The 12890-nt window shown below is 42.1% G+C and overlaps 1 protein-coding gene across 6 annotated transcripts in view; it reads right to left on the minus strand.

Annotated features, from left to right (window-relative positions):
* Nucleotides 1-12890, minus strand: part of ANKRD44 (ankyrin repeat domain 44) — a 219690-nt gene that overhangs the window by 94629 nt on the left and 112171 nt on the right. For all 6 annotated transcript variants that reach the window (XM_006159916.3, XM_027776323.1, XM_006159917.3 and 3 more), the window contains exons 13-15: nucleotides 12543-12683; nucleotides 10855-10935; nucleotides 6187-6298 (exon numbers count right to left, since the gene is read on the minus strand). In XM_006159916.3, coding sequence (XP_006159978.1) covers nucleotides 6187-6298; nucleotides 10855-10935; nucleotides 12543-12683 — 334 coding nt within the window. The remainder of the gene's footprint in view (nucleotides 1-6186; nucleotides 6299-10854; nucleotides 10936-12542; nucleotides 12684-12890) is intronic.

The raw sequence follows: 12890 nt of genomic DNA on the forward strand, positions 1-12890 counted from the left end.
TATGGTTTATAAATTCTAACCATATGATCACAGACAGGAGCCACGAACTGAACACCAAGTAAACACAGATCAAGTTAAATGTCTTCTCTTTCAATTCTTCTCCAACTCCCAAAGGACAAAGTCGCTGGTCTGATACAGAAGGCTTATGGGCCACAAATACTCATTTACTCTCTTTATTCCTTCCATAGGCCTAAGCATAGGCTTGGAATGTGAAGAAAAGAAAAGTTCCTCTGCATGAGTCCTACTCAGAAGCTCAAACAAGCTATCCAGAGCTACCAGAACTGTGTATTTTTACCCCTCTGTGTATTTATTTCTTCCATAAGCAAGAGACAGAGAAACAGCGAGATAGCACCCTTAACAGGGTCTAGACACCACAATCCACTCCAGCCTCAGTCAGCCCCTAAACAGCACACGCATGCCCAGCATACTCGGGGAGGTCTCTAGCCACGAACCTAGAAACTTCCCAAGTGGGCTTGTCATGCAGAGCTTCACATTTACCATTGCAGCACCATCCAACCCCCAGAAGTAGGTCTTTTTGTCAGCACAACTCTAGTACCAAAATGAGACAGTGAGTGGCCATTTTGTTTAGAAGGATGACTCAGGAGGACTGTGTTATGAGATGAGGAAGACTGACACGTAAGTGTGAAAAAGTTTTAGGAATTCACCCCTAGTGCATATTGGTTCATTTGTTTGCTTTCTAGTATCTAGTAATCAAGGAAATGGGAAATGTTTTTGTCTGTTTTATTTTTTTATTTTAAAGTTTTTTGCCATAGAGTGTGTGCACTCACTGGACAGAAACAGAGACAGGGGAAGTGAAAAATCACTCCCCAGGGTGATGGCCACACTGTAATCCATTCTCCTCCAGTCTCATTTTGGTTTGGGGCATGTATGCACACAGGTCTGGAGTGATTGTCAAGCCACTGAGTCTAAGACTTGAACCATGTTAGGCCATGTGGGAGTCCAGTGTCTTAACCACTACACCAACTGCTGGCCCCAAGAAAATGAGAGTTGTAAGGAACAGGAAGATAATGGCTACCTATAGAAAGAGGGATAACAAATTAGAAAAGGTACCCTCTCACACCCCCCAAAAAGAAACACTTCCCATAATACTTAATATGAAGGACAGGCCCGATTTTGTCTCCCTTTCTTCCAGAGCCCTTCCATTCAAATCTGTGCATGGTTGGGTCCAGCAGTGGGGATAACATATCTGTAAGGATCTGGCTTTGTGAGTCTACTCCTCGGGGACAGCCAGGAATTGTTTTAAGGATTATGTTTTGTTTTGATTGGGAGGCGATGGGGTGTGAGGATATTTATAACCTGCTTAGGATTTTTGCTTGGTGCAAAGTACACCCAAGAGGAATTTTATGATGCATTCCAAAATAAGTATACACAAAATTTTTTTCCACTACAGTCAAGAAAATGAGAGGAGAATTTCCTCCCATATGTGTTATAGGTGACCCACTGAAGTTCCTTCCTAAAAGTAAATAGAAGTGACCCTGGTACCAATTTGTATTGATAATCTGGTCCTGTTCATCTGATAGTGCAAATTAAGATCAACGAATGCATTCCCCTACCTCCTTTTGAATGTCTTAACTTACCACAGAGGGCAAGTATTGATCTAATCAAAGGGGTAATTTCACTATCAGACAGAATTTGCAAAGCCTTCTTGTGTACAGAAAATCTTTTCATGGGATAACAGAAATAATGGCCAAGAAATGATTTTGCTGAAAAATGAAAATAATGTGTACAATATGTTATTTGTATAGGAAGAAAGTGTTAGGATAATTGTTGTCAGAGTTACTGTATTATGAAGGATTAAAGGTATCTCACAAGAGGGGCTGGAGAGTGACACAGCAATAAAATGTGATGCCCTGTGAGGCTGACTCACATGGGAAGGTTCTTGGTTTGTGTCTGGACACCTCCCTGAAAACACTGGGCACATGTGTGTCCATGATCTGGGACTAGCTGAGACTGGGGCGCTGTCTCCCTCACTCATGGAAGAAGTAAATAAATAAATATTTTTAAAATAAAAATAAAATACAACTTGTTAAAGTGTTATAAAACAGTACATGTTATTAATTCCATAACAACAAACTTAGTAATAAATATTCCTATGTCCAATTATGACATACGGTTTTCACAGAGAAAACCAATTAAAGGCAGCTGTGTCTTAAGCACATTTTTGGAAAGCAGATTCATAATGAGTACTCTGCCTCCAGTTACTACACACACACACACACACACACACACACACACATTCACTTTGTGAAGAGCCTTTCTAAAAGTAGGATCTAAACACAAAATTATATTTGCTAATAGTTCTACATCAACCTCCATAGCAGTGACAGTGTTAGGAGGCAGAAGTGATATTGCCTTAGCTCTTAATCAATTCCTACCATGCTTTTGCTCTGTGTTTAAACACCCTGGGTGGTGACAGGGCTTTCATCTGCAGCAGAAAGCAGCATGTGTGGTAGAATAAACACTTGGGGTTGATGAAATCCTGATTCATGGACCTGCTTCTTATTCTGACCAGCACTAGGACTCTGGACAAAGGTAATGCCTCTTTTTTCTTTTTATTTGCCAGAGGGTATATGAATGTGCCAGGAAATGACAGAGAGAAAAGAGAGGGGAGGGTAGGGGGAGAAAACACCCCCCAATGGGGTGTAGTCATGCACAAGTCTTTCTCTTCCATTTCTCTATCCGGTTGGAATTTTTGGCATGCACACACATGTGTCCAACCTGTGTTTTAAGCTGCTAGGGCTGGGGTTCAAATTGAAGTTGGCCATGTGAGATCTGACTCTCTTAACCATTATACCATGGGTCTGCCTCAAAAGGAATTAATGCCTCTGTGGTTGGGTTTGCTCATCCAGAAAATAAGAGATTGCTCTTTGGCCACTCGGAATTCTACTTAAAAACCCATATAAGAGGAGACCATATAATTATTGACTTCCTACAACCTATGGAGCTGAATAGTTTAAAATATGTTTACCAGGCCAGCTGGTGAGGTGGTGGTTAAAGTGGCTGGATCCCACATGGCTGACCTTGCAGTGGGGTCTCAGGTCCAGAGTGTGAAAAATATGCCTGGTGCATATATATAAAAGCCCAGAATCCCAAGAAGAGAAGGGACTATGGCATGACCATCCCCTCAGGATATGGTTTATCTCACTCTTTCTCTCTAGCAAGCACATACACCCTATTGCAAAGACAAAAAAAAAAAATTGCCAATTATTTAACTCCTCCCCTTTTAAGAGGTTCATTCTACTTAGCCTTCCTGTATTTGTGACTTCTTCAATAAAGATGCAACAGAACTGAATGACCAAGTGTGACTTTCAAGGACAGATCACAGAAAGCAAGATCATATCTTTTTATTTTTCTCTTTTCCACTTTCTCCCAGAACAGATGCCTTTGGATCCCATGCCATGTATGATGTCCAGCTACTTTGGACCTGCCATTCTAGAGAAAGACACATGGAAAACCACATTGAGACAGAGAGCAGTCCAAGGAATGTCAGTTGTTTGAGTCTTCCAGCCCAAGAGATTGATGCGAGTGATGACTGTGAGACTGTGATGACCCCAGCCACTGTCTGACTATGACCTCATAGCAAACCTTTAATTGGACCAACTTAGCTAAATCACTCCTGAATTCCTGACCCATAGAAACAAAGAGAGGTAAATGATTACTATTATTTGAAGCCACTTTCAGGGTGATTTGCTACATAACCACAGTAAATGACAGGGCAACTATGATGGAATCAGAACTAGAGGACAGAAATACAAAACGTCCCCTACCCCTATGATCAAATAAGAAAATCTTTAGGATTCACAAGAAGCTCAGGGAAGAAGAATTAGAAGTCTTAAAGAATGATGAAGTAGGGCTCGCTCCACCATCTAGTGGTTAAGGAGCCAGAACCCACATGACCAACACTCATTTTGAAATCCAGTCCCTTAAGGGCTTGAAAAACATGCTGGGCATATATGCATTCATGCCCTAAATCCCAACAGAATGAGAAATGGAGAAGGAATTGTATCATGACCATCCTCCATTGGGAGGTGCTCTCCCTCTCTCTCTCTGTCTCAAATGTGGTGATTTAAGAAAACAAGAGAGGCAATTAAAAAGAAAAAAAAAAGTACAATGGAAATTACAAAAAAAATTTACAAATGCAAAAAAAAAAAAAAAGGAATGATGAAGTAAGGATAATTCACCAGTAAAGGCAATGAAAAACACTGTAATAATCATCTTTTTATTTCCAAATTGGGTGATCTTAATGAGAATTTTCCATATCTCAGTTAAAATACATACAGTAAGGCTTACCCTAAGCAGAACCCTTTAAAACAGCAGCAATGTCAAAGGTATGGAATTAGCTGGGCCATCCTTCTTCAGTCTTTTCTATGTATGTGTGACACCCCTGCTTGCTGGCTTTCTACCTGTCTCACGCCTTTCTCAATAGACACAGCCCAAGTTTTCCCCAAACACAGCTCTGAATATAACCTGGAAAAGTAAGGTTTGTCCTTCCAAAGAGATAGGGAAAAGAGCTGGCATGCCATCGGGAGAGGGGCTGCCTAGCATTGTACCAGAGACAGTGAGTATGGACATCCATGTATCCTGGTGAAGCTGAACCAAGGGTGATGCTCACGGGATGGCAATAAGGCCTACAAGTAGGATGAGCCACAAACCACATTTTTTCCTGGTCCACCCATCATTTTCAAAGTAGAAAATTTGGGGACCAGCAGCTGGCATAATGTTTATGTCACTGGCCTCCCACATAGTGGACCACGATTTGAGTCCTGGACTTGGCAACTTAAAACTCAACGCTGGCTGCATGTGCGTGTGTGCCCAAAATCACAAGAGGAGAATGGAGGAGAAGGGATTGGACACCCCTCCTAGGGGGTGATTTCTCGCTTTCTGTCTCTTTGCCTCTCTCTCTCTCTCTCGTGAGTGCATGTGCCCTATAGCAAAATAACTCTCTCTCTAAAAAAAAAAAAAAAGATTTCATATTTTAAAAATCTAGCTTTCGAGCTTCTTGACACACTGTATCTCCGGCAATCTGGGATATACAGTCCCACCTGGTCTCAATCTGCTGGAGCTGCCTGGCTGTTTCTTTAGGCAGCCACATGCTCCCTTTTCCACAATCCTCATCACTACTGATTGCTTTCCTCTTGGCTCACGTCACTCACTTACTTTACATTTTGGTTCCTTATGGGCTTTTGAGTTTGTGTTTTATGGCTTATACCAATGGAGGTGCTTCAGATTTTAAACCCTGAGATATCTCTTGATTACTACATGTCTAAAATTTTTGGTGGTTTGGAAATTCCAGTAAATTCTGCTGTGTGCTCTAGCAATTTCTTCCCCTAAATTACAAACTCTGGACCATGATAAACCCATACACCTCATGGCTCCATGAGTCATCTTGCAACCCGGGTATTGAATATTAGAGTGCTACATTTGCTTCCAGAAATATTAGGGGACTTTTCAAGGTTTGTGGGAAATGGGTTGTAAGTACAAGTTTATTTTGGTGTAAAAAAAGTGAAATCTTGGGAACCAGCAGTTAGCGTAATGGCTATGTCGCTGGACTCCCACGTAGTCGACCGCGGTTCGTGTCCCGGACCCGGTGGCTTAAAACTCACGCCGGGCGCGTGTGCGTGTGTGCCCAAGATCCCGAGAGGAGAATGGAGGAGAAGGGATTGCGGCGTGACCATCCCCCCTGGGGGGTGATTTCTCGCTTTCTGTCTCTATGTCTCTCTCTGTCTGTCTGGCGAGCGCACGCGCCCTACAGTGAAAATCTCTCTCCAAAAAAAAAAAAAAAAAAAGTGAAATCTTCACATATGAAATTTTTCCATCATACACATTTTCTGTGAACTTTTTGAAAACCCCTCATTACATACTGAGCTTATTTGATATGTCCTAATTACCTTTAATATACAAACTGTGTTCACACAGATCTATTTTTTCCCGCCCAAATGAATGTAGAGTCAACCATCTGAAGTTAGGATAGAGAAAAGGAATAACGAGAGCTACATATTGTGCAATGTAACGATGATCTTCTATCTTTCCACAGAGTATCTTCCAGGCCATTCCTCATGGTGACTTAATTAGGCTGTTGAGCATTTGCTGAGTTTAAGAACACCATTTAAAGACAGGTCTGTGTGTGATAGGGGAGGAAGCAGTGGAGGAAACAGAACAACTCACCAATTCCAGACACTGTCTGTGGCCATAGGCAGCAGCATAATGGATGCTGTTGTAACCTTCCTTGTCCCGGATAGATGGATTTGCATCATTCTGAAGCAGAAACTCTAGACATCTGTAAATATAAAAACGAGGTGTTATTTTAGGAAACATCTTTGGTCCAGCAAAGATCATTAATGTAAATCCTATTATGAATGTTCCACAAAGTATTTCTGAAGGGACCAGCAGTTAGCATAAGGCTATGGCGCTGGACTCTGTCTCTCTGGCGAGCGCACGTCCCCTGTGGCAAAAACCTCTCCAAAAAAAAAAAAAGAATTTCTGAATTTTTTTTTTTAAGAGGTTTTCGCTATAGGGCGCATGCGCTCCCCAGACAGACAGAGAGAGACAGAGAGACAGAAAGCGAGAAATCACCCTGCAGGGGGTATGGCCACGCCGCAATCCCTTCTCCTCCATTCTCCTCTAGGGATCTTGGGCAGGCATGCACAGGCGCCTGGCGTGAGTTTTAAGCCACCGGGTCCAGGATGCGAACCGCGGTCGACTACGCGGGAATCCAGTGACATAGCCATTATGATAACTGCTGGTCCCGAATTTTGTTTTTTTAAACATGCTACAGACCTGGTGCCAGCAGGTGGTGTGGTGGTTACGGCGCTGGACTCCCACATGGTCAACCACAATTTGAGTCCTGGACCCGGGGACCTGGGAAACATCCTGAGTATGTGTGGGTATGTGCCCAACATCCAGACAGGAGACTGGAGGAAAAGGGATTGCAGTGTGGCCATCCTCCCTGGTGGGTAAGTTCTCACTTTTCCTCTCTCTCTGTCTTTTTCTGGTGAACACACCCCCTTATGGCAAAAACAAAAACAAAATAAACAAAAACAAAAACAAAAAGCAAAAAACAAACAAAAAAAACAACTACAGGCCCAGCCACAGTGGTGCATGATAGTAGATGCTGCTTCTTGGTTAGCTGAGTGTACCTGGAAGGCTGGGGTTTGGCTCCCCACTCACCCTAAAAGCTAGGGCAGCAGCTCATGCCTCTAAGGAGGCTAGAGGATCATAACAGAGTGAGATCTTGTCTTAAAAACAAAACAAAACAAAAAACCTACAGCAATGTTTTGTGTGTGTGTGTACACACATGTGTGTGTGTTTTCTGTAACTATCTTTATTTTGCCCCCAAATAGCCATTCCAGAATTCAGAACAAGCTTTGGAAACAAGAGGGTAATTAAGCTTTTTTTTTTTCCTCCTCATCTTAAGACACAGAACATGTCTGTCATTAAGATTCCTGATTACTAAATTGTAGAGCTCTACATTCAAAAGACAAAGTCTCAAACGTAATAAAGAAGTGATCCAGCCATAGCAACAATAAAAATCTCAACAGAGGGGTTTATTTTGAATCTTGCTATTGGAAACTCTTAAGATCAAAAGATTAGGATATAAAAGTTAAAAAGCAAGAAGGAGAAAAAAACAATCTAAGAATAGTCTAATAAAAAGATAAAAGGCAGGGTAAACATTTAAAGAGTTAATTCAGTAACCACATATAAAGAAAGAGGCTTCAATTGCACCATTGGGAATATAGACTAGAAAAATAATTTTTAGAAGCCTTTTAAGACAGAGTTGTAGTTTTTCTAAAAGAGCCATAGTCTTTGGAGTAGATGAGAGGAAGGGACTTGGCTCCAACTCTACCAAGAATCCCCCAACTCCAGAACACAGGTGTGGAGGATGTCACCAGTTCTGTTCAGGGCCCACTGCACATGGCCAGACCCTGCTAGCAAAAAGGGGAGTAAAGCCAAAGAGCCATGCTCCCTAATTTCTGTATTATTTCTGTGACAGTGGCACAAAGGTGTCCTGTATAAGGCCAGCTGATTCAATTTCATACTCAAATCTAAGTTTTAAGATGCTAAATAGAGGGACCAGCAGTTAGAGTAATAGCTATGTCGCTGGACTCCCATGTAGTCGACCGTGGTTCGAGACCTGGACCCGGTGGCTTCAACTCAAGCCAGGCACATGGGTGTGCGTGCCCAGGATCCTGAGAGGAGAATGGAGGAGAAGGGATTGCAGCGTGGCCATCCCCCCTGGGGTGTGATTTCTCACTTTCTGTCTCTCTGTCTCTCTCTGTCTGTCTGGCGAGCGCATGCGCCCTATAGCGAAAACCTCTCAAAAAAAAAAAAAAGATGCTAAATAGAAACTTACACACTGAGAACTTCCAATAAAAAAAAAAAATGCCTATCATTTACTCAAGAACTTTTTTTTTTCTTTTTGGTATAGGCAAAGAGAGGGACAATAAGTCCTGTCTCCCCCCACCCCCAACCCACCCTCGCCAGGGAGGATGGCCACACTCCAATCTCTTCCAGCCTCCTCTCGGGATTTTGGGCACACACACACACACACACACAGATGCACCTGGGTCTGGGATTTGGACTGTGAACCAGCCATGTGGGATCCAGTGCCTTAATCTCCATGCCATCTGCTAGCCCTACTATGAAATTTTTAATTGGCATTTACCTTTCTTTTGATATAAGGCAAAAGGAATAAATAAATCACAATAGAGACAAACCAGATTCTTCAATTTCTAGAAAAACATAATAAAGATCTCTATATATATATACATATATATATATATTTCATGAAATACCTACATGTCACATAATTTATCCATAAAATGCTCCATAATAAATCAAACTATTATTAGAGTCCTGCAAGTATGCAGAACTTCAGCCATTTGTACCTTATAAGGAAGTCCTGCTTTATTTTGGTAATTAAATGCCCATGGACAGGATCCCAGGTGTGACTCACTTTAAACTGAATTTGGCCCTTTAAATAAAATCATTCAATAGGAATAACTTTCTAGTGGATACACAGTCCCCAGCTTCTGAATGGATTATATTTTGAAAACTAGGTGGTAAACTGAATTTGTAGGTTGGAACTGCTCCCAAAGAGTTATTTCGCTCTGAATATAAATACAAGCAGAAATATAACAACAATAATACTATGGAATTTGGATATTCTCCACATCATTTCCAAGGGAAAAAATTACTTCTATGTTTTAACTAGGAATGCTTACCTTTTCCCCTCCCAAGACTCAGACTAGTAATTTTGTCACTGAAGATGCAAAATCAACAGATGCACTAGGTCAGGTCAGAGGTGTACTTGGACAAGGACAGGAAGACCTGCTTGCTTTGAAGAGCCCTCAGGCAGGCTGGGTCCACCCTCCCTACCTCTCTTACTTCCTCCATCACTGTAAGAGGGCTGGTCTGGTCCAGAACAAGATTGCAGTTGACAAGAGAAGATGGCATTTGTTGAAGTGACTTAAAATTCTACAGGGTTTTTGTTTGTTTGTTTTTTAGAGACTTTTACTATAGGGCACATGCACTAGCCAGAGAGACAGAGACAGAAAGGAAGAAATTGCCCCTTCCTCTGGGGAGGGGGTGATGGCCACACTGCAATCTCTTCTCTCGGGATAGGGCACATGCACTCACTGGAGAGACAGAAAGAGACAGAGACAGAAAGTGAGAAATCACCCTCCAGGGGGATGGCCATGCCACAATCCCTTCTCTTTTCTCCTCTAGGGATTTTGGCACATACATGCATGCACACATGTCCAGCGAGAGTTTCAAGCCATTGGGTCTAGACTTGAGCTACGGTCAGCTATGAGGGAGTCCAGCACCTTAACCACTATGCCACCTGCTGGCCCCTATTTGTTTATTTATTTATTGACCATCAGTTATGCCAGGCACTGAAAGCTGCTCACTGTGACTTGTAGTAGAAAATGGACTCTCGGGACCAGCAGTTGGTGTAATGGCTATGTCACTGGACTCTCATGTAGTCGACTGTGGTTTGAGTCATGGACCCGGTGGCTTAAACTCATGCCAGGCGTTTGTGCATGTGTGCCCAAGATCCTGAGAGGAGAACGGAGGAGAAGGGATTGTGGTGTGGCCATCCACATCATCTTGGAGGGTGATTTCTCCCTTTCTGTCTCTCTGTCTTTCTGGCAAGTACTCACAGCCAATAGAAAAACCTCTCCAAAAAAAAAAAAAAGAGAGAGAGAGAGAGAGAGAGAGAGAGAGAAAATGGACTCTCTGAGGACAAATACAGGAGCTTCACTTGTATGAACACCCTTGAGTGACGGCAGGCACTTCAGCCCCAACTGCAGCAACAGCTGAGTCTCTGTCAGGAGCCACAGAGGGGCAAGTGGTTTGAGATAGGCCGGTGCAGCTATCTGCAGTGAGCAGGGAGGTATTTGTAAGTTGCTGTGTATGGGAGAGGTGAAAAAAATGAGGTGAGGGCAAAGGATAACTGGTATATTTCACACCAAAATCTCAAGACTTCATTTATAGAATCAGCCTGGAGGGGAGGCTTAATAAATACATTCCGTCAAGGAACATGATGTGTGGTGAAATCAGAAATAATATTTAGGACACCTGCCTCTAAAAACTGCTGACTAATCACAGTGATGGCCAAAGCAAAGCTTTCCGTTTTTAAAAGAGCTCCTGATGTAAAACAGCGTAATTGAAGGATGTATTAAGAAAAGTTTCTTCTCCATTAAAGGCGAGCCCACATTACTTCCTTAAAATCCCACATGAAATCCCAAAATAGTATAGCACACGTGGCAACCCAGAGAAGCAGACGAAGCATCAGAAAATGGCACGTTGTCCTTAAGCTGAGAGGGAACTTACAATGCGGCTTCCTTCTCCTTCAGCTCCCTGGCTCTTTCAAGCTCTTCTAAATTTTCATGGGCATTGCCTAAGATAGTCTTACTTCTCAGCATCAGGGATAGAAAAAAAAAATGACAGTTAATTTCTTAAATGGCAAAGTTGCTAATGAGTTTAGTGCAATTATAGCTCAACCATTTTTACCCCAACCCAAAAGAAAAAAGCACCACTGATTTTCACTAAGGATATACGTGGGCCTCTCTCAGGCCAGCCAGTACATCTATTCTCTCCAGAGGAATCCAATTGAGATAGCTTTTGAAAACTTCCACTTAGGTATTAGTGATTAAGACAAGAACCGACCTGCCCACCCTTCCATAAACATCTTCAATTCCCTGCAAGAAAAGGGGGAGACTTAGCTCAAACTTCTCTGACTCTGCTGCACTCTGTGCTGCCTCCTTGCCAGTTTAGCATCTCACTAATCCAGGAATGGAGGTCCCAGTCACCCTTCATCTGCCAGAGCAACTCTTCATTATCCAGGATTTCTTTCCCAGCTCTTTATAGGTGAAATATACTTGTTCCCCCTGCCATGACTGCCCCTACTCTATTCCAAGTGAGTAACATAAGGGATGACACATAGGTGCTCGATAAATGATGCTTGTGTTAGTAACTTCCATAGCTATGGGATCTTGAGTGCTATTTCTGACTATATTATCATATAATACACACATTATTTATATAATAAAAATGTATATAAGAGAAGAGCAGTGTTTTTCAAACTATGGATCAGAATCCACTATTGAATTGTGAAATCAATTTAATGGACTGTAGTCAGAATCTTTTAAAAAAATACATCAAAATGCATCATGCATAATGAAAGTAAATATGACCTTATGACATTTTTATTTCTGTTCTACACCAAATATATGAAACACATATATATGAATGTATGCACTGTGTTATGAGATATATTTCTTACCATGAGTTGCTGTCTAAAATGTTGGCAAGCCATTGCTCTAAAGAGAAGCAACTAGCACTGATCTAGAATTGATTCCATGGCACAGGGCAGCAGATAATTCATAGTGCTCCAAAGAGGGTTACCAAAACTATGCCTATGAAGAAGGCCTTAGCCTTTGAGAATGACTTCACAAACTCTGGGCACCTCTCCCACCTTTTCCCCTTGAACTGGTTATTTCTGCTTTCCATTCCTAGCCACACAGAATCCAAATATGTCTAGGACAAACAACTTCCTCTCCAGCATTCATGCCCAAGTCTGGGACAATAATACCTGTTTACACAAGCTGGTGGTGCAGTTATAAGCTGTTGGGATTATGCATAGGTGAATATTCTTGACATATAACATATATATTATCAAATGTAAGTTTTTCAGCAAATGAAGCATTTAAGTGGTGATGATAAAAACTATGATATGTGTCCAAATAAATGACAAAGATTTTGAATGAACTGAAAACCTGGGTTTGACAGCTCCACTTGGCACTCAGCCCAAAGAATGGAGAAGAGAATAATTGTGCAGTGACATGTAATAATCAAACATAAAGAGAGCAGAATGGGAAAACCTGGGTTTGGGAATGAAGTAATTGAGACTCCTTGGAGCTGGATGAGAGAGATTCTTCATTTTCAGTTTCCATGAAACAGAATGAAGAAAACTAGGTCCCCCCACCTCCCCGGGGAAGCATGAGCAAGGCTGTTTTTACTTTCTGTCCATGTCTGACGCAGCAGCATAGTGCAAAGCCGTCCGTCCCCAGTCATCTGTTTCATTAACGTTGGCCCCTGTGGTCACTAATGTCTCGATACAGTGGAAATGACAATTTGCAGCTGCATAGTGCAAAGGAGTCCTGAAAAACAAACAGTAATTGATTACTTCATTCAGTCTGAAAAACAGGCCCATTACTGGCACTAGCACTGACAGCAGCATTCCTAGGGGCGTGAAAAGCAATTCGGCTCTCAGAGTGTGTAGAGGCCAAGGGATGTGCCCTGCTTTGACTGTATAAATTGAAATCGAGGTTACGAAGACAGTAACTTCAGACAAGGCCAGCCACTGC

This window comes from Tupaia chinensis, unplaced genomic scaffold (genome assembly GCF_000334495.1).
Source record: "Tupaia chinensis unplaced genomic scaffold, TupChi_1.0 Scaffold000661_1, whole genome shotgun sequence".
NCBI lineage: Eukaryota > Metazoa > Chordata > Mammalia > Scandentia > Tupaiidae > Tupaia > Tupaia belangeri.